The following is a 25,214-nucleotide window of genomic DNA, read 5'->3' on the forward strand; positions in this document are numbered from 1 at the left end:
ACGATGGCCGGGAAAGATACGTCTCAGCATCTCAACATCACTCTCTGCCAGCTCTCCAATAGGACAATCATCATCAGAATCAAGAGCCCTTGCCATTTCATATGGCTCCGAATCACTCATAATTTCAACACTATTGGAGCCACGGAATCCATCTCCATAGAGCACTTGCGCAGCAACAGTGGGCACATCCACATTGTTAGGAATGTCTACTGCAACATAAGTAGAAAAATGAGGAAAGAATGAAAAATTAGATGTAAGGAATGGGGTAAGCTCCCAATAACTATGCGGATAAGACACTTACTCGGATGATTTTGTGTCAAAGGGGTCTCATGAGGAGGATATGCCACAACATCATGAGTCTGACAAGCATCTCCAACTAGCTCATTCGGGGCAGATTAAGCATTGGGAATTCATAGGTGCAACCTCCACATCCATATCAGGTTCTGGGACGGGAGGGTCAAAGTGTGCCTGTTGACCCATTGGTGGGGAAAACCCCATGAAGGATGGGATCAACTAACACTCAATGCACAACTATGTCCAAACATTGCACCTGGCTCTTCATAGCCGATCTCACATGGTTCTCCCACTGAATCTAACACCCAATTGGGATAATTCGCCTGAGGAAGTTGGGAGGAGAACCTAGGTACAGTACACCCTCAACTGTAATGCCATCATCATCATCTCCAAGGCGATGCAGCTCCTCCCGAGCCCTTGCAACCATCTCACTAAATGAAGGCCTCTCATTGAATAGCACAAGCACGCTTTGCATGTCAACAAACTCAACATATCCATAGTGATCGCTTTCAACGGTGCCTCCATGATATATGGTCACTAGGTTGTTCATCTAGTTCAAACACGTAATGAAACACATGTCCTTTAGTCAAAAATACACGCTAACTACTAACGTGAAGGTCTCTAGTATTTAGATAAGAAAATGTATACTATGTACTAACTACTACATATATATACTAAGTACTAAATATATACCTATGTATGTATCTAACTATGTAATAACTATATATGAAAACTAGTTAACTACCAACATAAGTATCTATATATCTATCTACCTATTACACCATGTCGACGAAATATGGTCGGCAGTCTACCTAGGGGTATACCCAAGGTAGTAGATTGTCGGCAGATAGATGTGCAAGCCACAAACAAGACGGTGACGCAAGACGGACATGAGGTTTTATCTAGGTTCGGCCGCTAAGAAGGCGTAATACCTACGTCCTGCGTCTGATTTGTATTGCTGTATGCCAATGGAAGATGTTTTTTAGAGGGGTCCCCTGCCCGTCTTATATAGTCCGGGGGCAAGGTTACAGATCTGGAAACTAATCCTAGCCAGTTACAATTGCCATACGTGGCCAGATAAGGATTCCTATTCTAACCGACTAGGATCTTGCCTGATCGCCAAATCTGCCTTGACTCCTTGCGCGGGACTCCGAATAGGTTAGCCGAGCCGCGCATCATCTTTTGGTGGAACGGACCCACCGATCCGGGCCGGCCCAAGCTTAGCCGTAGGGGTATAGGGGTTAATACCCCCACAGCTAGTCCCTGAGCACCATGTATTATGCTGCGACACGCCATTTTAACCTTCTCCGACAAGTAAAGCTTGAGTCCTTGACATCTCTGACCACCGTTGTTGCCGGAGAAGTAGGTTGTTTGAAGAATGTATGGTGCTCTTAAGAAAAAATAAAAAGATTTCCATCCTGGGAAGTGTGCCCACTTGTATTTCTGAAAAGAAATGTAAGTGCGTCTTGAAGCGTAGCGTCCTTGATCATCAGAGTCGTAGGGGTCGAAAAACAAACACATTCACTGCAAGGTGAAGTGTGCCCACTTAGTCCCCAAGCCTGGTAGTAGGTGACGTAGGCACGTGGTGCCAGGGTCTAAAAAAGAATTCCCAGTTAAGTTGAGAACCCAATTGTCGTATAAGCAATACGAGATGCACCGGCAGGTGCATCGTACCGATGTAGTCCCCGAGCTTGCTGGAAGGCGAAGTATGAGCCTTGTAGCAAGGTCTAAATAAATGTCTCTGAACTAGATGTGAGTACAAATCACATGTAGCCGAGGAGAATGATCTCCGAGCAGTGGTCGGGACAGTCCCCGAGCACGATAGTAATCCATACAATTAGTCAAGGCGTAGGGGTCGATTAAATAAACACATTCATCGCAAGGTGAAGTGTGCCCACTTAGTCCCCGAGCTTACTGGAAGGTGAAATATGAGCCTTGTAGCAAGGTCTAAATAAATGTCGCTCAACTGTATGTGAGTACAAATCACATGTATCCGAGAAGAACGATATTCGAGCAGTGATCGGGACAGTCCCCGAGCACATTAGTAGTCATATTAGTCCCTGAGCACGGCAGTGGTCGGAGCAGTCCCTGAGCACGGCAGTGGTCGGAGCAGTCCCCGAGCATGACAGTGGTTTGGGCAGTCCTCGATCACGGTAGTGGTCTGGGCAGTCCTCGATCACGGCAGTGGTCTGGTCCTTCCTTGAACACAAAACATGCAGCGAAAAAACGAACGCCACTTGTATTATTATTTGGTGTATTTATTTATCTCTTTACTCTGTCAAGTCTAATCTGACACATCTGGTCAAAAAAGCAGACGGGTATAGCACATCACTCTATCTTCTTGCTCTTTCTGACAAACAGTCGCTTGGCACCTGTATGGAGGTGCGTCAGTGTGGGCCCTCTCACACTATCAATGAAGAGGCGCATACACTAGTAACGAAGGGACGTGTTTATTGGTGTAGATCTCGAGGTTGTGAAAACAACCGTCTATGGCACGTGCATATGTCTCCCAAGAATCTCGGGCGGATGAAACGACAGAGCTCTTGGTTATTTGTAATATAGAACTGGTAAGTTACTTTTACCGATCCCCATTGTCATTCGCCGCCGCAACCTTCTTCTTCCTCTTGCCAAACCCTATTCCTCCGAAAATCATCACCAATCCCCCCTCCACTACATCCACCCCTTTAGCAAGGGTAGATTAATGGCGAAGAGAGACGCCTAGAAGAAAGGCGGAGTCATGGCGAAGGAGTGGTGGAAGTCAAGGAGCAATGAGCAGACCATCGAAGACCTCATCACCATGGGAGTGCTCCACAACAAGGCCCTCGCGGGATGGCGTGCGTCGGAAGGAGAAAGCTTCCCTGATCCACAACCAGGTGAGATTGTGGTTTTCGAGGATTTCTTCAAGCGGGGTTTTGGGGTTCCAGTGCACCCTTTCCTTCAGGGGCTCTGCTTGTATTACGAGATTGGGATTTACAATCTGCATCCCAACTCGATTCTTCTTGTCTCCACCTTCATCCATCTTTGCGAAGCTTATGGTGGCTTCCAGCCCCATTTTGACCTCTTTCGCCATATGTTCTGTCTGTGGAAAAAAGGGAGCGGGGGCTCGAAGATAGCCGGAGGCGTATACCTCAACCTGCGTGACGGTATGAAGGCCCAGTACTTGCACTACCCCTGGAACACCTCACTGGACGAATGGTACAAGAAGTGGTTCTACATCCACGAAGAGCCAAACACGATCACCCTGTGCGATGTGGGGTTGATTCCAGAGAAGAAGAACAGCTAGTCGGAGAAGCCCGAGCACTTAGAGCAAATCACAGAACTGCTCGGGATGATCCCGTGGGGAAAGCTGGATGGCCCAAGCGTGGTCGGGAACTTCATCAGCCGAAGGATCCAGCCCTGCCAGAAGAGGGTACATCCTGGCTTCGAGTACCAGGGGAGCACAGATCCAACGAGGACCAGAAAAGAGGCATTCGACAAGATAGAAGTCAAGGCCAGGATTGGGGAGCTATTCAACCTAGCCGATCCCAATTATGTCAGGTTAAATGACATCGAGCACGCCTTCAAGCTGGCCCGACCTCCCCCAAAGGTAAATGATGCTTCCTTGTACCTATAGAATTATGCTGTAACAAAAAATTGACTGTTGTCTCCTTTATGTTTCCTAGAGTAATGGTTGTGACCGGGCAGCAGTGTTCGTGTCTCTGCCCCCTGGTGTGGATTGGCCGCAAATTGCTAGCCCAACCGCCCAGACCAGTGCCAGGACCGAAGACGTCGACTGGGCGGTACTCGGGGTTGGGGAGGATGCAACGGCCAGGGCTACTGGCAAGCGGCCGGTGGCCAACAAATGTCGCCAGGCCATCTTCCCCCTTTTCAGATGATGAAACAGAGGATGCGGACATCTTTCGACTCGTCCCTTGAAAGAGAAGGAGACAAATGGAGTCGACAGAATAGGGTGGCTCCTCTGTGCCAGCAGTGATCGCATCATCGACCACTGCAGCACAGAGGAAAAGAGGGGGAAGTGTCGAGCACCAAACCCTGGCGCCAGTACCGATCGTGGAAAAAGGCTCAGTGGAACCCGCCGAGCATGTGGAGCAGGCGCGGTCGAAGAGACGCTCCTTCGCCATGTCATTCCGTGCTTCCAAGCTATAAGTATCTGTAACTATGATCTAAGCTTATAATTTGTATTGAATACTATTGTCTTCTGAACTTTTCTCTAGTATATTAGGTCGGCGTCCACCGAAAATCCTGACCAGCTAGCTGGGTGTGGCATGGCTTCGCCAGTACTGGCGGAAAGAACTGCTCAGCAGCCAGCTGTGGAGGAACCTGTAGAAGAAATTCCACCGGAACCTTAGCAGACGAGCAGCCAGACGACAGTCCTCGAGCAGCTGGTTGAGAAGAGAGCCGAGCCAAGTACAAGTGCTCCGAGCACTAACCTTGCTGAGGTGGATACCTTGGCACCAAGGGAACCATACCAAGCCAAGGAGCAACAACCAGAGTTGGCACAGAGCACGCTTGCCGACGCTACAGCTCGTGGGAAAGCCATAGTGGTCGTAGAGACTACAGACTCCAGACCAGCGCCGCCCCATGAACAAGAGGCCAAAGAGGACAAAGTAGAAGAGATCCTAGGCCATCCCCAAGACAAACGACAACATGTATATGTGTCACGCTGGCGGAACGACGAGTGGGTTATGCATAAAGAAATCCCAGAGGTCGAAGAGACCCTAAAAGTTGAACGAGCGGCAAAGCGTCAGGTCATAGAAGTCCAGGTATGTTTGGCTTGACCACTTGACCCTGTTATGTAGTCGAACTGTCTGACTTAGCTTGTTTATATGTAGGACTTGATGAAGACCGCAAAGTACCAAAAGAGGTGCTTCGACCAGATTGAGGGAATCACGACGAACAATAGAGAACTGGCGGCCGAGGTGGAACGCTTGCGCCGCCAACTTGAAGCCGCCGACCAGGAGAGGACAGAGCGAGAGGCACAGAACCAGAACCTGGTCGGCCAGCTTAATAACAAAGAGCGGGGAAAAACAAGTAAGTTGTCATTTTATCACAGCAAGTGTATGACACGTGTTGTTGCGTTGTTGGTAGTGACAGCTGTAATGCAGGCTTAGAAGCTGAAGTAACCCACCTCCAAGAGGAGAATAGCCGCATGACCGTAGAGTGTGGTCACCTGAAGGAGGACAACGAGAAACTGGCATGCAACCAGTCTCAACTCCAGGACCACACCACCAAAATGAAGGAGGAACTGAAAAGTAAGTATTCCAGACCACCTTTCTCATTTTGTTGCCCGCCTTATCTTGTCGTGCCGTTACATTTGATGTCTTGTATGGTGTGTAGTTTTAAAAGTCAATGCCAAGAGGCATCTAGAAGCCGTGATGAAAGAGCGTGATGGCTGTGAAGCACGATGCCTCGAGGCCACCGAGGATCGGGACACATGGAAGAACCGGTGCCAGGAAGTGGCAACTGGCATTTTGCCCGTCCTCGACCTTATCGACCCGGTGCTCACAGAGGAAGAGCCAAGGACGCCCCAGCTCGGACTGGTCGAGAGATGCAGACAAGCATGGGGATGGTTCCAAGAGTTCGTGAAGGAGGCGGGTGAGTACATGGGTGCCCATGTGCTAAGCATGGTGCGTGCCCACTACCCCCTGATCGATCTCAAGTGCCTAGAGGCTAGATACCCGAAGGAGGTAGACCCAGACAAGGCGAAGGAGCTTCAGATGGCCCAGCTGGACCTATTGTCAAAGATAATTGGCGACATTAACCTGTGTGGAGGTGGGACAACACCTGTACAGGGTACGCCATCGATAAGTCAGCTGGAAACGCCATCAGTTGCAAGCCAACCGACGAAGCCTACGGCCTCGACCAGCCAGGCATCGGCGGGGCCATCCCCTTTAGCTCGACTAGCACAAGAGTCCCTGAGACTCAAGTAGGATATCGGAAGCAGCGAGCAGTAGGTGCCGCGCGCCCCGACCAGCCAATGTAATAGGCTTAGAGCTGTAGAAGGAGGACATAGTTGTGTTATTGTAAACTTGGGCCTCTTTAGGCAAGCTTGTAATAACGTAACTGTATATCATTATAAGCTTGTTTGCTTTGTATAAAACGTATTTAAGCTTGAAACTTATGTTGGTGTAACTAAGTGAGAACATGTTAACGTTCTGTTTAGTTGTACCATTTTGCTTGACACATCATCCCAAAAAGTTTGTGCGGCCCTAGTTTGCCATGTGGTCGGAGTGTGAGGTGCATGACCTGTGCACACATAGACGTGGACAAGTCAAACCAAGGAGGACCTGCCGGTCACCCGTAATGTAGAGAGCGGATCCCATGCATGTATTGGGAGGAATCGGAGATAGGTCCTGCTCCAAAAACTGTAGAAGGAGTGGTGGTCGGCTTTTACTGGCTAAGTTAGAATAACCATAAAATTTGAAGTGACACATTAGAGTGGTCGGAGAAATCATAATAGCTTTATTGAAGTAAATCGAAAGTACAAGAGGGGTACATATCTCAGTAGTTAAGCATAGAAACGTCTAAGCTTGTCGATGTGCCACGAGTTTGGTACGTCCGTACCATCCAGGTGAGCTAACATATAAGACGTTGGTCATGTGACTTCCTTGATCATGAAGGGCCCCTCCCATGGGGTTGCGAGTTTATGGACACCAACCTAGTTCGTCTTCCACTTCAGGACCAGGTCCCCGACCACAAAGAACCGCTCTTTAACGTTCTTGTTGTAGTACCTGCGCAAAACAGCAAGGTATTTGGCCGTACATACACAAGAATCGAGCCGCTTCTCTTCTGCGCTATTCACTTCTAGCTCCCATACTTCATTAGCCTTGCCTTCGTCAAAGTTCTCTACCCGTACTGATCTGAAAGCTATATCTGTAGGGAGGACTGCCTCAGCACCATAAACCATAAAGTATGGCGAGACGCCGGTGTTACGACTGGGCTGAGTTCTGAGGCCCCAGACCACGGCTGGTAACTCTTTGAGCCATCTTCTGGGAGCTTTGTCATTTTCTCTATACATCCTCTTCTTCAACGCATCCAAGATCATGCCATTTGCCCGCTCGACTTGTCCATTAGCTCTAGGGTGCGCCACCGAGACGTATTTTACTACTATGCTCCTTTCATCGCAGAAGTCCCAAAAAGCATTCCCGGTGAACTGAGTACCTAGATTAGTGATGCTGCTGTTGGGTATGCTGAAACGATGGATGACCTGGTCGAGGAACGTGACAGCCTTTTCTGAGGATGCCTGTATCAAAGGCATGTATTCTATCCACTTAGAAAATTTGTCGATCAGCACAAAGACGCATGTAAATTTCCCTGGAGCCGGTTTGAAGGGCCCGATCATATCTAGTCCCTAGCATGCGAAAGGCCAGGAAGCTGGTATTGTCTAGATCTTATGTGCTGGTACGTGGATTCTCTTGGCGAAGAACTGACAACCTTCATAGTGGCAGACTAGCTTCTCGGCGTCGGCTACTGCTGACGGCCAATAGAACCCTGCCCAGAAAGCCTTACCGACCATCATTCTTGAGGCCGCGTGGTTGCCACAGGAGCCAGAGTGGATTTGGTCCAGGAGATGTTTGCCATCCTCCTAGGTTATACACTTCATCAAGATTTCCTCTTTTGCATTCTTGTGCCACAGCTTGCCATCGACGAGCAGGTACTGCTTACTGTGACGCATCAGGCACCCGTTTTCTGTCCGATTAGTGTAACCACTGCCATCTGTTAGGTACTTGATGAAAGGTAGTCTCCAGTCGGGCTCATGAGTGGTCGGAGGCAGCTCGGCGGTGCTTGACGCCGGAACCGTAGCCACCAATTGCTAGTCTGGAGGCTTGTTTGCCATGGAATCTTCCTCTTCAATGGAAGGCGTGAGCAGGTCTTGGACGAATATGCCATGTGAGATTTTTGCTCAGGATGATCCTAACTTTGACAGTGCATCCGCTGCTTGATTCTTGTCCCGGACCACGTGTATGTACTCGATGCCATAGAACCTGCCTTCCAGCTTTCTGATCGATTTGCAGTATGCATCCATCTTTTCACTGGTTGTGTCCCAGTCCTTGTTGAGTTGGTTGATGACCAGAGCAGAGTCTCCGTAGACGTAGAGACATTTAACGCCAAGCTCAACCGCAATGCGCAAACCATGTAGGCATGCTTCATACTCAGCGACATTATTAGATGCTGGGAAATAAATCCTGAGGACGTACCGGAGCTGCTCCTTGGATGGTGACATGAAAAGGACTCCTGCTCCTGCACCGTCGATGTTGAGAGAGCCGTCAAAGTACATCGTCCAATACTCGTCTGATCCAGGAGAGACAGGCGTGCTTAAGTCTGTCCACTCGACGATGAAATCGACGAGTGCCTGAGACTTGATTGCCACGTTTTCCTAGACGGTAAACGGTAAACGGGCGGTGACCCTCCGTTTAGCGTTTAGACTGTGTAGACGCCGTTTAGACGGCGTCTAAACGGATTAAACGGTTTTGTTACTGTAGCAAGGTTTCAACAGTTTTGTATATATAATTATATATATATATGTCAATTTTACATGTAAGTACCTTGCATAATTCCATAAGTCACAGAACATGTACAAAACATGAGAAGGGAAAAGAACATGAGTCACAGAACTGCACATACCTTGCATAATTTGAGTTTCTGAACTTGCATAACTCCATGTCCACTCCTTTGACTCGATATAATCTATGCACATATAGGAGAAAATAAGTACTGTGACATGCAAACTAAAGCCACATGCAATATGCCAATATTTGACTCTTTGCAAACTAAAGCCACATGCAGTAATATGAAAGTTCACAAATCAGTTCAGAATTAGGCAATTAGCAGAAGTGGCAAGCATTAGGCAAATCACAAATGGTTCACAAACAACCAACACACAACATAGTTCTCAGTTCTCACAAGTCACAAGGCACAAATAGGACAACATTACACAAATAGTTCACACTCATAATAAAAAAACAAGGCTCTGATCATATCATATGACTTGGAGCAGCTCAATCGTCACTAGTCCCAGCACCCTCCTCTGCCTCATAGCCTGCTGTGACCACATCTTCTTGGTCAGATTCAAACTCAATTTCTTCCTCGTCAATATGATCATCCTCAGGTTCAGGTTCAGAGTGTATGTCTTCTTCAATCTCTCTTGGCTGATTCAGTCTTGCACTTCTCTGAAGTAAAGTGACTTCCTCAGCACCATAAGTTTCTGCAATTAGCTGCCACGTCAGCCCCGTAACAGGATCAACATCATTGATTTCATCCTCTTCTCCACCTTCCACAATCCACCCTTGAGCATATGTTGCTTCAGTAGCTAGAAGGGGATCCACCTTTTGGTTCTTCTTAGCCTTATCTTTCTTCTGTGCATGGAGAGCATTGAATTGAACAAACACAAGTTGCTCAAGCCTCTCACAAGTGAGCCTGTTCCTTATTTTAGTATGAATCTACAAAAATCAGATTGTGAAAGGAGTGTATACAACACAAATTTTGAGAATTTGAAGCTCTTCTTGAGGATTTAGGATGCTTACCCCTTCATGGCAACTCCAATTTCTTTCACAGCCTGATGCACTTGAAGTCAAGGATAGAATTCTGATAGCCATCTTTTGTAGTACTGGTACTTGTGTTCCATAGTTTCCCCACCATTTGGCTGCAAAAAATAGAAACAAAAAAATTAGTGAAACTTGTGCAGCCAGTTACAGCCAGCAGCAGCAGCAGCCAACCGCCAACAAAAAAATTACTAAAACTTGCATACTAGGATTCATGTCAAAGTCCTTACAGCCAGCAGCTGCCACTTGTTTTCCAAAATGACCAACACGGTCTTTGAACCTGTGCACCTCCTCATTCAGTACTTGGGCTTGCTTATCATAATCACCATGGTAGAATGTTTCTACAGCTGTTAAGAAGCCATCCATGACTTCCTCAGATTGAAAGATGGAGTCATCATTGTAGCTATAATAAGGGTTCAAGAAATAAGCAGCCTTGTGAAGAGGACTGTCCAGCCTATTTTTCATCTTCACATCAATGATTTGCATGATAGAACTATACAACCCTGCTGCCCCAGGAATGTTTCCAATAGCCACCTTGATGTCTCCCTTGGCCTTAAGGATTTCTCCATAAAGAAATGCCATTGATGGCTTCACATCCCCATCAACCATCCGAAGGACTTTCACCAATGGCTCAAATACCCTCAAGCAAAGTGCAACAGAACTCCAAAAATTTGGCCTCACCAAGGTGGCTGTGGCTTGCACTCCTTTTGCACTCTTGACATGGCTTATCTTCTCCCACTCTTCACTTTGAGACATCTTCCTTAGCTGCTCCTTCTTCTCAAACAAACTCTGCAAGGTGAGAAAGTTGGATGCAAATCTAGTCACGCCTGGCCGAACAATCTCTCTTTTCTTTGTAAACTTCCTCATCAATGCCAAGGTCCTATGGTGTGCATAAATGAAGATTGTCAATGCCTTTGCTTGCTCAATTGTGGTCTTGAACTTCTTCATCTTTCCCATTGCTTCAAGCATCAAATTGATTGTGTGAGTTGCACATGAAGTCCAAAATATTTGAGGCCTCTCTACAGACAATAAATCCTTTGCTGCCATGTTGTTTGAAGCATTATCTGTGACTACTTGAACTATATTGTCAGCCCCAACTTTGTCAATGCAGCTGTTCACATACTGAAAAATGAGTTCTCTAGTGTGGGACTCGGCTGAAACTTCTTTTGACTCAAGAAAGCTTGTACCAATGCTACAATTGACACACATATTCATAATGCTTCTTCGTTTCTGATCAGTCCAAGCATCTGTCATAATGGAGCAACCATTCTTGCTCCATTCTTTCTCATGTGCCTTCAACATCTCCTTTGTATCTTGAACTTCCTCTTGCAGCAGCTTCTCTCTCAACTCATGCTGATAAGGCTTCTTTGCACCCGGCCCAAAGCGACCGGTAGCGTCAATCATTTGATCAAACTCTGTATTATTGATTGCATTGAAAGGTACTCCTAAAAAAGTAAAAATTAATGCAATTCATGGTTAAAAACTTGGAAGTTAGGCAACAAAAATCAAATACTTGCTGCAAAGGCTGAACTGAAACAAACTTACTGCGAACGTACAACCATCTTGCCACATATCTCTTGAACCTATGAAGTCTTTCTTTCTTGACATGCTCACTGATATTAAGCTGATGGAGCTTCTTCCCCTTGGCCAACGAACTAGAGTCCATAGGCTTTGTGAAGTTGTCCATAGGACCCATCACACGCGATCCTGAGCCTCCAATCTCATCAAGCCCAGTTTTTTCTTCCGGTTCTGCATCTGACTCAACATCAATTGTAACAGCATCTCTAACCTCTTGTTCTTTCTCCCTTCTAGCCCTTTTAGCTCTCCCAGACTCTTCAATAGCTTTCCTGCACTTTGCTTTGTCCTCTTCGGTTGCATTGGGGCATGCACGAACATCTCCTTTCTTGCCGCAAATATGCAATTTGAGCCTATAGATTCCTGCCTTCACAACCTTTGGGCACAGCTTGCACTTGATTACATTCAAATCATTTGGATCAATCAAAACCCCATACTCCCACCCCACATCATCAGAATTTCTCTTAAGGGCAGGGGCACGAGCTGGCTCTGGCTGGTCCATGGATGCACGAGTCAATCCGACAGATGACATCCTGCAAATGGCATGTCATCGACCTTTCAATCAAAGCATAACAGAGCAAGATTGATGCAATTCATGGTGCTAATTCGAAGTAAATGGAATCAGAGCAAGATTGAATCATAACAGAGCAAGATTGATGCATAACAGGGAATCAGAGCAAGATTGAATCAGAGCATAAGCATAACAGAGCAAGATTGAGAGCAAGATTGAAGTACTTAATCGAGCTAATCAGGAACAACAAGTAAATGGAAGAACGGACAGAGCAGTACCTAGGATTGGGAGGCAGTTCGGTCAGAGGAGGCGTCAAGGCTGGAGCTGCTGCTGCTCGGAGGCGGCGTCAAGGCTAGAGCTGTTGCTGCTCTGAGGAGGCGTCACGGCTGGAGGAGCTGCTGCTCGGAGGCGGCGTCACGTGCGCAGGACGGAGGCACGACGCGCGCAGGACGGAGCCGCAACGCGCGTAGGACGGAGCCGCGACGCCCGCGCAGCTAGAAGTTGGCCTCATCGCTGGCGCGCTGGTCGACGCGCGTGCAGAGGAGGGAGCCACGACGCGAGCGTAGCTGCAGGTCGGCCTCGTCGCCGGCGCGCTGGGACATGCGTGCGCGAGAGCTGGCGGCGGCGTGCGTACGAGCTGAGCAGAACGGGGAAATTTCCTCTCAACCCTAGCCTCCGGTACTGGTACCAGGCCCAAAACTTGTCGAGGAGCCCACCAAGGCGCCACTCTTCCTGCCTGCTGCTCCCGCCCCGTTCCTCTTCCCGCCTCCCGCCCGGTTCCCTTCCCGCCTCCCGCCTGCTGCTCCCGCGCATCGATTTGGGCCGCGGCCATCACCTAAACGCCCGTTTATTCCCGTTCTAGGCGTCCATTCCCGTTTCCCTGCCGTCCCGTTTAGCCCGTCTTCAACGTTTATTCCCGTTTTTGACCGTCTAAACGGGAAAGCCGTTTAACTGTCCGCCCAGGCCCTAAACTGCACGGCACCCTGTCGTTTACCGTCTAAACGCGTTTAGACGGCCGTTTAAAACCGTTTAGGAAAACGTGGCTTGATTGTAGTGCGGCTTGCAAACTCCAAGGAAAAGGGGCATAGCTCCATTGCCCATTTGATGATGCGCCCGTTCGCATCCTTGTTGCTAATGATGTCTCGTAGAGGGTACACAGTCATGACCACCACACAATATCCGTTGAAGTAGTGTTTCAACTTTTGGGATGTTATCAGTATGGCATAGATCAACTTCTGAATCTGTGGGTACCTGGTCTTGGACTCATTGAGTACCGCACTAATGAAATAGATTGGTCGCTGTACCTTGTAGACGTGGTCGGGCTCATCTTGCTCGACCACCATGGCCGTGGAGACCACTCGATTAGTAGCCGCAATGTAAAGCAGGAGTGTTTCATCTTCTCTTGGAGTAGTGAGGACCGGAGGTGACGTAAGGTATTGTTTTAGCTGTGTGAAGGCAACGTCTGCTTCCTCCGACCACTCAAACTTTTCGGATGCTTTGAGTAGTTTAAAGAACGGTAATCCTTTTTCACCTAATCTTGATATGAAACGGCTGAGGGCGGCCATGCATCCGGTAAGCTTCTGAACATCCTTCACCTTTTTGGGCGGCTTCATGTCCAAGACAGCTTTGACTTTCTCCAGGTTAGGGCGTATGCCATCGTGACTGACGACGTTGCCAAGTAGTATGCCAGAAGGAACACCAAAGATGCACTTCTTTGGGTTTAACTTCCACTGGAATGTGTTAAGGGCTACAAAGGTGCATTCCAGGTTGTCAACAAAGGTATGTGCTTTCTTGGTTTTGACAACTATATCATTAACATAAGCCTCGACGAGGTCGTCTTTTATCTCATCTTTGAGGCAAGCTTGTATAGCGTGTTGGTAGGTAGCCCCGGCGTTCTTGAGCCTGAACGACATGGTCATGTAGCAGTAGGCGCCGAAGGGCATGATAAAAGATGTCTTGATCTGGTCATCTTTTTTAAGAGCGATCTGGTGATAACCAGAGTAGCAATCGAGAAAGGATAGCAGCTCGCAACCGACGGTTGAATCTACATCCTCGTCTATGCGAGGTAAGCCGAAGGGGTCCTTAGGGTAGTGTTTGTTGAGATCAATGTAATCAACACACATTCTCCATTCATTATTCTTTTTGCGTACAAGAACCGGGTTGGCTAACCACTCCGAATGATACACTTCTTTGATAAATCTGGCTACCAAAAGCCGTGTAACTTCTACCCTAATCACCTCCTTTTTGTCGTGAGCGAACCGTCATAGCTTCTGCTTGATAGGTTTGGCCTTGCCGTTGACATTCAAGGAGTGCTCGATCAAGTTCCAAGGTACATCGGGCATGTCAACAGGTTTCCATGCGAACACATTCATGTTGCTCCTCAAGAACCTAATGAGCGCGTCTTCCTATTTGGGATCCAGGTTGGCCCTGATAAGGGCTGTTTTGCTGGGATCACCGTCGACCAGCTGGATCACCTTGTGCTCCTTGGACTTGATGTTCTTGTGTGGAGCCTCGAGCTCCAGGATCTCCAGGTGGTCGGTCAAGGTCTTCTTGGTGTCGAGCATGGTCTCAGCCATGCGAATAGAGAGGTCGTGAGCCTCTGCTATTTTGAAACTGTCGTCTTCACAGGTATAAGCTGCGTACACGTTGCCTCGTAGGGTTAGAACTCCTTTCTCGGTAGGCATCTTGAGCACCAGATACCTGTAATGAGGTATGGCCATGAACTTGGTGAGCGACAGTCGACCAAGAATAGCATGGTAGGTGCCGTTGAAGTCAGCGACCACGAAGTTGACGTAGTCGGTGCGGAAGTGGTCCGGGGTCCCAAACTGCATAGGTAGCGTGATCTGCCTGAGAGGTGTAGAGCTTTGTCCGGGGAGAACACCCTAGAACTGTGCCTCGTATGGCTTGAGGTCTGCCTGAGCTATCTTCAGGGTGGGCAGACTATTCTTGAATAGTATATCGATGGAGCTGCCGCCGTCGATCAGTACTCTGTCGAACTGAACCTTGTTGATACAAGGATCGAGGACCAGGGGAAAACGTCCTGGCTCAGGTATTGCAGCCCATTGGTCCTTTATGCTAAAGGAGATTTTGCGGTGAGACCACGGAGGGAGCCGGGGATCGACGAGGAGGTTGCCGGTGTTGGCCACGTTCAAGCAAGCGCGGGCGAGTAGCTTGCGTTCTCGTTTGGTCTCGATGGACACTTTGCCTCTGATGATGGTGTGTACGCGATCGGTTGGCTTGACATACTTGTGACGAGGGTCTGCATCGTTGTCGTTGTTATCCTCGTTGCGTTGTTCCCCTGCATCGTTAGGCTTGTCGGATGTATCCGAAGCCTATTGGCGCGTGTAGATAGACTTGAGAACGCGGCAATTCTCCATGGTATGGTTTGACTTAGGATGGAGCTGGCAGGGCCCTTTCAATGCTTTGGCGTAGTCGTCCTTGTAGTTACGATGTCCGCCACCCTTTTTAACGGTGTTCACCTCGCCGTCGTCTTCCCGAGCACGCTTGCTCCTGTAATCGTCACGGTGGTTACGTCGCTGATTACGTTGGTCATGGTTGTCGTGGGAGTCGTTGCATTGGTTGCAGCGGTCAAAATTATCGTTCCAACCATGGTTGGCGCGGTAGTCGTCGTGGTGTGGGGGGTGGTCGAAGCGTGGAACCCTTGCTACTTCTTCAATAATTATCTTTTTAGCGTCGTTGGTGTCCGCATATTTCTTAGCGGTGGCCAGGAGCGCTGTAACCGATTCAGGTCTCTTGCGGAGGAGCTTGTCCCTTAGGGCATCGTGGAAGCGGAGGCCAGTGATGAAAGCCTCGATTGCCTCGTTGTCGGAGATTGATGGGACCTTGATGCGCATCTCCGAGAAACGCCGGACGTACTCGCGCAGTGGCTCGTCTTTCCGATCTTGAATCCGTTGCAGATTGTATTTGTTTCCCGATTGCTCGCAAGTTGCAATGAAGTTATCGATGAAGGCTTGCTTGAGCTCCTGCCAAGAGTCAAAGTAGTTCGCTGGCAAGCTGACCAGCCATTGGTGACCTACATGGCCAACAGCGATTGGGAAATAGTTAGACATGACGTGCTCGTCAGCCATGGCTGATCTGCACACAGTCTCATAGAGCATGACCCATAATTCGGGGTTTTCCTTGCCGTCGTACTTCTGAAGTTTCTTGAGCTTAAAATTCTTGGGCCATATGACTTGGCGAAGGTGTGGAGTAAACTGCTTCAAACCCGGCGGGCCGTGGGTAGTGTCATATTCCATACGGCGATAACTTTTGTGGGATGCTCGATCATCGGCTCTCTGGTTGATGCGAGCACGTAGATCGCGTCCACCGAGGTAATGGCGGAGATCGTTATTGCCATCACAGCGATCTCAATTGCCATCTGGATTAGCCCTGCGACCGTGGTTATCGTGGCGATTGTCGCGGTTGTCTCGGCGGTTATCATCCCGGACGTCGCGGCGGTTGTCGTCCCAACAGCGGTTGTCATCCTGGCCACCATCATGGCCACCGTTTTTGCCTTGATGGTTGTCTAATGGGTCGTTGTTGCATGAGCCACGTTGGTTGAGTGGCTATGAGCGACTTGGGTGCTGGCGGCTGTGGCTTGACTCGACTGAGACGGATGGAGACTGAGCTTGATTTACAATCTCCGTGGTCTAGGCCATAGCAGCCGTCAGATAGGCTTGTATTTCATCGTGAACTGCTTGGGTTTCCGGGGTGTTGGGTAGCCGTTGCATTGTCGCCATGGCGACGGCTACGTTGGCACTTGGAGTCCTGAAGACCTGTTTGTCCCCCACCCTGTCGAAAGCATCATTGAGGTCACATGGCTGGACCCTTATGCGTCGTGCCTCCTGGTCTGCTTCGGCTTCGATTTGTCGATGATTAAACTGGTCAATATTGCGTGCTTCGCATGCAGTCCTTTCTTGTTCTGTTTCGCCAACTGCTGGCGGTTCGTCATTGCTGACAACATGGATCAAATCCCCTCGTCTTGGCGGGAAAGACGGGAATTGTGAGAACCCCGAGGCGTGGTCTAGGATATCCAGATCGTACTTGACGCCTTCATCTTCGTGATGCTGAAGCTTGGTGTGGACAGATGCATTAGATGCGATGCCAGACGAGGAGCTGGAGTCGCCCTCTTGGACTATGTGGACGGATCCTTCTTGATAATCTTCAATCCGGATCATGTTGATGAAGTTGCGTGGCTTCGGCCAAGGTCGCTGCATAAAACACATATCCAAGCGACGTTGTAGGTTGTACGCGTAGTTGGAGGCAGCGTTTCGCAGGTCGTAGGGCTAGACCTGGTGGTTCTCCGTCGAGGCTTCATACTCGGAGAGCCGGAGACCCATCGCGAAGGCTGGCTGGCGACGAGCAGAGCGCCCTTCAGGAGTAGATGTGACCACGAGATCTGTACCAAGTCATGCAGGACGACTGGTCCGAGCTGGTCGGGTAGATCTGTTGTGGGGAGTGATTACTTGCTCATTAGGTTGACTTTGAATCGTACTTACTAGAGCTAGGATTTCAGCGAGTTTGGTGCCGACCTGATCGATGGAGTCGAGCAGGTCGGTGTTGTCGATCTGCTTCCCTTTGTAGCGGGGAAGCGGATGACGAGTTGTCGGCGTGGCTGAAGGTGATGCAGGTGTGGTCGGAGCTAGACGTACCATGGTCGGAGCCAGATCCATCGTGGTCGGAGCCGTATCTGTCGTGGTCGGAGCCATATCCGTCGTGGTCGGAGCCGTATCCACCGTGGTCGGAGCCGTAGCCGATGCAGGTGAAGCAGTGGTCGGCACAGACTAAATCCACGCCTCCTCTAGGGTCATGGCGATGAAGTTGTCAGAGCCGGTGGTCTAGGTGATCTGGCCAACGGTGAACGTGAGGCCGTTCGGCGTAGCCATGGAGCCGGAGATGATGACCATCTTGTTTGCTTGGAGAGCAGTACGCACACCCCCTACTTGGCGCGCCACTATCGACGAAATATGGTCGGCAGTCTATCTAGGGATATGCCCAAGGTAGTAGATTGTCGGCAGACAGATGCGCAAGCCACAAACAAGACGGTGACACAAGACGAACACGAGGTTTTATCCAGGTTCGGCCACCAAGAAGGCGTAATACCTACGTCCTGCGTCTGATTTGTATTGCTATATGCCAATGGGAGATGTTTTTTAGAGGGGTCCCCTGCCCGCCTTATATAGTCCGGGGGTAAGGTTATAGATCTGAAAACTAATCCTAGCCAGTTACAATTGCCATATGTGGCCGGATAAGGATTTCTATTCTAACCGACCAGGATCTTGCCTGATTGCCAAATCTGCCTTGACTCCTTGCGCGGGACTCCAAACAGGTTAGCCGGGCCGCGCGTCGTCTTTTGGTGGACCGAACCCACCGATCTGGGCCGGCCCAAGCTTAGTCGTAGGGGTATAGGGGTTAATACCCCCACACACCCTAACTATTGTTAACTAAGTACTAAATTATCAATTCAAATGAATAAAGTAACTTACTTTACTGTGCAGTCGGTGGAGCGTCGGTGGAGTGCAACAGCAAGTCGTCGGAGCACCTTGGCGTGCCTGGGCCAGAGCTCCCGCGCGCAGGGGCAGGCGGCCCTAGCCACCAGCCCTACATGGGCGATGGCCGCTGTGGCTTGGCGGGTAGGGGCGGGCACGACACGGCGGACCGTGCAGGGCGGGGCAGGCCGCGGAGGGTGGGGCGGGACGGGCCGCGGCGCCGAGTGGTGCGGCAGGGCAGGGCGCAGCGGGCCGCGGCCGGGCTGGGCGGGACGGCGCGCGACGTGGAGGGCAGGGCGGGCACGGCGGCCGGCGAGGGCGCGCGGGCGCGGTGGCGGTGGCGGTGGCGGGCGCGGGCGTCCTGGCTCGAGAAAAAGAGAGAAGGGGAGGGAGGGCCCCTACGTAAGTCAGGGCTCGACGCCAAGATCCACGGCGCCGAGCTGGCTGCCATGTCAGCGTCTATGCAGCCAACGTGGCCCCGACCTAGGCCCCAGAATCTATGGTGCCGAGACGTGTAAGCTCGGCGCCACCAACGATGACACCGAGCTAAAGATCCAGATTTTAAAATCATTCCTCCAAAGTATATTTGTGAAAAATTTAAAAAAAAAGAGCTAAAAAATCCGGTGGTGATGGCAATCAAGCAGCCCCTAACATAGTATACTCCTCCAAAGGACAGGATAAACTACCGATAAAGCATGGGCAATCATGCATCAATATGTTATTAATCTTCTTTAACCTTTAGTCCAACATGGCAGCCTGGCCACCAAGGTTGGGCATCGCAATATTAATATCTTTATTTCACCATTAGTCCAACATGGCAGCCTGAGACTGGCCACCAAGGTAGGACATCGCACTAGATGACGAAAAACGAAACCACAGAAAAAGCAACAGAAGCATCCTCCGTCGTCGCGTACGCGGCCACAAGTTGGCGCATTTTTTTCTTTACAGAAAACAGCGGGTGTATCACTGTATCGTGGTGGGCCCTAAAGAATTATACGAAGACCGAAAGAACCATACGCTGTGCTACGTGATTTGTTTGTTCACTGCCGGCGCCTCCCCGCTCCCACGTAACCCTTGATCGTTTTCACCGCAGCCGGGATAAAGACAAGCGATCCTTTTCACCATCAACTGGCTAATCACGCATACCAAAATGGAGTACCCAATCCGGATGCAGATTCGCATCGTTCTCTCCCCGGTCCCCGCTCCCACCCGGCTGCGCGGAACCACGTTTCCGCGCGCGCACGGCGCTGCCGTTGGCCTTTCCCCTCCCCAACGAGATGGGATTCGCGAGAGATCGCTCGCCCCAGTTGACGCGACAGGCGGCGGCGAGAAGAGACCGGCGGCTAAGCCGCCTGCAAGATGCCAAGATCACTGTCGCGCATGTGCCGAGTCCTGGGAAAAAAAATGGAAGCCGCGAGGAAGGTTCCTCCCGGTACCGGAGGGAGGAGTTTGCGCAGCAAGAGGTAGGCGTAAAACCCAAGGACCGCGGCGCCACCACATCTTTGGAGGAGAACGACGGGAATGGGCTAGGTGCGTCCATGATGTCACTGCCGAGCTGCACCTTGCTCAGATGCAGGGAGTGTGGTGTGAATAGGTTGGTTGGTCAGCTGGTGCCGTGCAAGTGCAATTTCCATTCGACGCTTTTTGTTGCACTTTTGGGCGGGGCACACACACACTCGGTGATGTTCCAACCTGGACATGATAGCAATTTGTTGGATTTGTCGTCGCTATCGTGGGAGGCTTCTGAGTTGGACTTCTATGCATGAGCCCCGTAGGAGGGCCATACCACTACCAGAGCCCTAATTCCCAGAATTAGTACACATATCATACGTGGATGGCCGCTCGGTTTAAAGTGTGCGATGATCTGACCATCAAAATTTTACAATTTTTTCAAGGATTAGTTGTTTCTGGACAGGTATGAGACGGTGGCGTTAACGAAGCGAGACGTTAAGAGATGGCCTGGACTCAGGAACTCCGGATAACTGCTTGCTAATGGTAAGAGAGTGAACATTGTATTGACCGATAGATTAGCCCACGGGAGTTTCATGTGTTTGGAGTTGAATCGAAGAGTGAAAATTGTATACGTACATGCTAGACAGCTGTTGACGGAGACATCCGCTCCGCCCACGAGAACTTCATGTGTTCGAACGGAATTGACAACTGGCCGCGTGTTATTCGGAGCTCCTCAGTCGTCCATATAAACCGAGAACATTTGGACACTCCTCCAAAAAGCCAGGAAGGACAGTCAACCATTGACAGGAACTGTGTCCATATTTAGATCAAGTTCTTTTTTGATCCTAGATCGAGTTCTTACTCCAACATTATCCATGTTTATCCACAGCAACGAGAGCTTAAATAAACAGCCAAAATTAGCAATTCCGCATGCATGTCAACACACCATTGCAGAATTTCTCATGCTAACGACATATGCCATGTTCGCTTGGTTGATAAGTCATGACTGAAAATATTATTGACTGTTTTGTTGGAAGAGAAAAATATTATTCGTTGACTAAAAAAATACGACTTAAAAGTCAAAGGGCGATAAAGGACACCCGATTGCCAAACTTGGGGCCAGTTTGGATGCCAAAATTTTTGGCAAAACACTACTGTAGCGTTTTTGTTGTTATTTGGCAATTAGTGTCCAATCATAATCTAATTAGGCTTTAAAGATTCGTCTCGTGGATTTCGTCTAAACTGTATAATTAGTTTTATTTTTTATTTATATTTAATGCTTCATGCATGTGTTAAAAATTTAATGTGACAAAAAATCTTAAAAAAATTGATATTTTAGGTGCAACTAAACAGAGCCTTGATCCCTAACCCGCCCTTAGAAGGCCAAGCAATAATTACCGACGAACCCGATGCACGGCCGCACTGACCCCCAGCAATAATTACCGGGCCCACCCTATCGATTAAAAAGAGCTCCCATTCTCCCAAAAGGCCAGAATTTTACCCCACCTACCTCCTCCCATCAACCTTAAGGCCTATCTGCTACGACAGTATCCAAAATATAAGATTTATTTGTTCTTTAGTAGTACTATGAACAAAAAGTTAATTATATATTTAATATTTTCTTTAATAATAAGATTAAAAAAAATTTTCTATAAATGAGTTTTTAGAAAAGAGAATGTCTATATTTAGATTGTCTTAGATAACCTAAAATAAATCTTTTATATAAATACTTGGTTGAAGACCAATTCTAAATCTCTTAATACTTATTCTTATTTTGGGTTTGGGTCATATGAGTTGAGACAGTCAAAGGACACCCCCGCCTCGCGTTTATAAGCCACCCTTCTTCCTCGTTCCTCCACGGTCCTCGCCTGCAAAGCACAGACACAAATCACGAGCGCCAAACCGAATCAGCCACGAACCATGGCGGCCTCACGCGCGCTCCTCCCCAGCCCGCAGGCGAGCGCGAGCCCCGCGAGCGCGCGGCGGGCCCGCGTGGCCGCGGCCGTGCCATCCTCGCTCACGCTCGCGGCGCGCGGCGCGCGGCTCCGCGTCCGGTGCGCGGTCCTGTCGTCGCCTGCACCCGTGGCGCCCTTGGAGTCGAAGCCGGCGCACCGGATCTCGCGGTCCGGGTCGAACGGCGCGCTGCGGCCCAAGCCCGCGGTGCTGGTGGCCGAGAAGCTGAGCGAGGCCGGCCTCGCCGTGCTGCGGGAGTTCGCGGACGTGGAGTGCGCCTACGGCATGTCCCCCGCGGAGCTGCTCGCTAAGGTGTCCCAGTTCGACGCGCTCATCGTGCGCAGCGGGACCAAGGTGACGCGGGAGGTGTTGGAGGCGGGGAGGGGCCGGCTGCGGGTGGTGGGACGCGCGGGCGTCGGGATCGACAACGTCGACCTCCAGGCCGCCACCGAGGTCGGGTGCCTCGTCGTCAACGCGCCCACGGCCAACACCGTCGCCGCCGCCGAGCACGGGATCGCGCTGCTCGCCTCCATGGCGCGCAACGTCTCGCAGGCGGACGCGGCGCTCAAGGCCGGTGAGTGACATGAACATGATCACCGTCTCGATCTTCCTCGGTTGGTTGTCTAATTAATTAACTTCAGATTGGCTGCCTGCGTCTCATCTCATTTGTTTTCTGCTGCGGGTGGTTAATCATGTTGGGTTGCCAAACCAACGAACAGTGAAGTCATTCCTAGTTTATTGGCATTGGTTCGGATGCGAGCAGAGTGCATTGTTTGATGTCGCCATCGAATCTGGCAACGCAAATTAAATAAATAATAAAGCTGGAGCGGTTAAATAGTCCCTGGTGCTTAGTGATACACCAAATCCGTTACAAACTTTTCTTCTAATTAGATATTAGTACTGCCTTTCCCTTGGAAAGTTGAGGATAGCATTGGCTTTTTATAGTTTTGTTGCCTGACGAGTGACGATCCCAGCTTAGGCAGTAGCTCCGCTCTTTAAACAATTTTGGGCCATCGTTTGAGGTTACCGTCGAATTTGGCAGATCGAAGTAGAGAATAAAATAGACCTCGAGCGCTTTAATAATTTCCGGTTGTTTTGCAAACTTTCTTCTAATTGAATATTCTCATCGGATAAGACTAATAGATGACTATGGACGTTCAAACCTAAAATAGATAATAGGAGATCTAAAATCAGTCTTTAACAGAGTATTTATATGGGAGACTTATTTTGAGTTATATGAGATGTACAACCCAAATATAAATACGAGTATTCTCTCGTCTGAAAATTTATTTGCAGAAATAATTTTCTTTTATATCATGTTTTTTTTAGAGGATATCGAATAGGTATGGAATCCTTACACTGTAGCGCTACTTAAAAATTGAACGTGTCTTGTATTTTGATTGTTGTCGTTGGAGGCAGTGTAAAGGAGTAGAAGATAGATAGCGCTGATATATAATTTGTTACGTTGTCTCGTACTCTCGTGGGCACGAGCATCACTGTTTAGCTACAGTTTATTCAACAACTAATGCCTAGTACTATTTATTTAACTTTTAAGATAGTGGGATCCATTTCTACAGTACTATTTTACAGTTCAACCGTGCCACGCTGGGGCAACAAGCCACAAATTTGCCAAGTTTGCTGGGTCCACGTGCTTCTCTTGCAGTACACTGAATTTTATACTGTATTTTCTGTAATTTTCTTCCTTCATCTCTCCACTTGGCGACTTTTTAACTATTACTTCGCTTTAAAAAAACTGACAATATCTCCACAGACTAGTATGGTCAAACATCTCCTGTGGTCCCCGTTAGTCAGTGTTACTATGGCAGTTGGAATCTCTCAACTGACAATACAGGATATAGTATATGTGCTGAAAGATGGGCAGGTTAAATGAATCCGCTTGCCTACAGTTTCTCTACTTGTGCCCACCATCTCAGCGAATCATTGTTTCGATGTTTCATATACGTTTGACGTGTCCAAACGTGAGGCTGTTGGGCTTGTACGAAAAAAAAGTCAAAATACTGTTCTGACTGTTTTGCTGTGAGAGAAAAATATTGTTTCGGCTGGTTTCGTATAAACAGTGACCGCGTGAGTGGGCTGGCCAGCCCGAGCCAGCCGAATGGCCCTCTATCTCGCTAAGGATTCAATTATTGAAGGCATCTGGGGAATCTTGCTTCCGGTGCATAAAGTATTATATGCCATAATTCTTAAGCTTTGCACCAACAGACCGTTGGGCCCCTCTATCTCGCTAGTTGCTAGCACCAGCCACGAGGGCAACACCAAAGAAATTGCCACTACCGGTCCTTTTTATGTGTGCAAACACTTGCCCATTAGGCCATTACTGTACTATCTTGTTGGACTATTTTCGTTGCCTTAATGGCGCATATCTTTGATTAGCAATTTTCGGAACACACACAAGGGCAACCTCTACTTTCAGCAAACGAATTGATAGTACAAAAAGGTGTACTATCGAATGGAACCGACGGATTGCCTAAGACTGGTTAACCTACTGAAACAATCATTTGATTTAATTGTGATATTGACCTGATTACTGCTGTACTTGATTGAAAGTCTATTGCTCATTTTCAATCCTTTGAAAGCTCATTTCTTATAACGACAGTCCACCAATATACCGAAGACAAGTAGGTCCTTATCAGTTTGACCAAAACAGATGCATTCTAACTCACGGTGGGTGGGGGTGTTTATCCTGTTAATGTATATAGAGACTTAGGGCCTCTTTGGAATGCACGATTCTAATAGAATGTCCTAACATCTTGTATCCTATTGATTGAGAAAACACAGAAAACAGATCAAACATTTGCATGGGGAGAGCAGGCAAAACACAAGAATTTGATGAGAGAGAATGACACAAAAGGAAACTTTCCATGAGATTCAACCTATTGGTAGAATTCCAAATGATATCATAGGAAATTTTCCTCCAGGATTTCAATCCTCTAGAATTCCTCCATTTTTTCTTTATTCCAAAGGGGACCTAAGATGGGATCCTCCAACTGTTCTATCCTTGCAAATGCATTGGTTTTTTGTAACACTTACGGAATGCATTATCACAACAAACCTTTACACTGTTTTAATCATGTAATTCATCTTGTACTGTGAGAAAAAGTGGTTCAAATTCAGTTGCTGGTTGCTTATTGAGGACTCTACCAAAACTGCGTTGGTAATGTCACTATTGAACTTTTATTCCAAAAAGAACCTGGTGCCTCAGTTTAGTGGAGAACACGATCCCTGAACGCTTGTCAAATCTAACCTTTTTTGGAAATTGACTTTAGTTATTAATCAGTGCACCTTTCAAGAACATAATGCTAATTATGTAAGCCAAATTGCTATTTAACTTTTGGGGGCTACTTATCAAGAAAAGAAAAGAAAATTCATATACTTGTT

At 48.6% G+C, this 25,214-nt stretch overlaps 2 protein-coding genes across 2 annotated transcripts; one reads left to right on the forward strand and one right to left on the reverse strand.

Annotated features, from left to right (window-relative positions):
- Positions 1-9,293: 9,293 nt before the first annotated feature.
- Positions 9,294-12,080, reverse strand: LOC136469718 (uncharacterized). The gene is made up of 4 exons (XM_066467801.1): positions 11,382-12,080; positions 10,043-11,281; positions 9,819-9,937; positions 9,294-9,734 (listed from the first exon to the last, which is right to left on the reverse strand). The coding sequence occupies exons 1-4, from the start codon at positions 11,941-11,943 to the stop codon at positions 9,294-9,296; spliced, it is 2,361 nt and encodes a 786-aa protein (XP_066323898.1). The 5' UTR covers positions 11,944-12,080.
- A 9,606-nt stretch (positions 12,081-21,686) lies between these two features.
- On the forward strand, positions 21,687-22,399 carry LOC136473245 (D-3-phosphoglycerate dehydrogenase 2, chloroplastic-like). Its single transcript, XM_066470925.1, has one exon. It carries the CDS (start codon positions 21,783-21,785, stop codon positions 22,395-22,397), a length of 615 nt encoding a protein of 204 aa, XP_066327022.1. The 5' UTR covers positions 21,687-21,782; the 3' UTR covers positions 22,398-22,399.
- Positions 22,400-25,214: the final 2,815 nt, after the last annotated feature.

This window comes from Miscanthus floridulus, chromosome 8, assembly GCF_019320115.1.
Source record: "Miscanthus floridulus cultivar M001 chromosome 8, ASM1932011v1, whole genome shotgun sequence".
Taxonomy (NCBI): Eukaryota; Viridiplantae; Streptophyta; class Magnoliopsida; order Poales; family Poaceae; genus Miscanthus; species Miscanthus floridulus.

Coding starts and splice junctions, on each gene's coding strand:
- LOC136469718 (XM_066467801.1), bottom strand. CDS start 11,943: ATGTCATCTGTCGGATTGACTCGTGCATCCATGGACCAGCCAGAGCCA. Junction 9,938..10,042: donor GGACTTTGACATGAATCCTA/GTATGCAAGTTT, acceptor TATTTTTTGCAG/CCAAATGGTGGGGAAACTAT. Junction 9,735..9,818: donor ATTGGAGTTGCCATGAAGGG/GTAAGCATCCTA, acceptor TGATTTTTGTAG/ATTCATACTAAAATAAGGAA.
- LOC136473245 (XM_066470925.1), top strand. CDS start 21,783: ATGGCGGCCTCACGCGCGCTCCTCCCCAGCCCGCAGGCGAGCGCGAGC.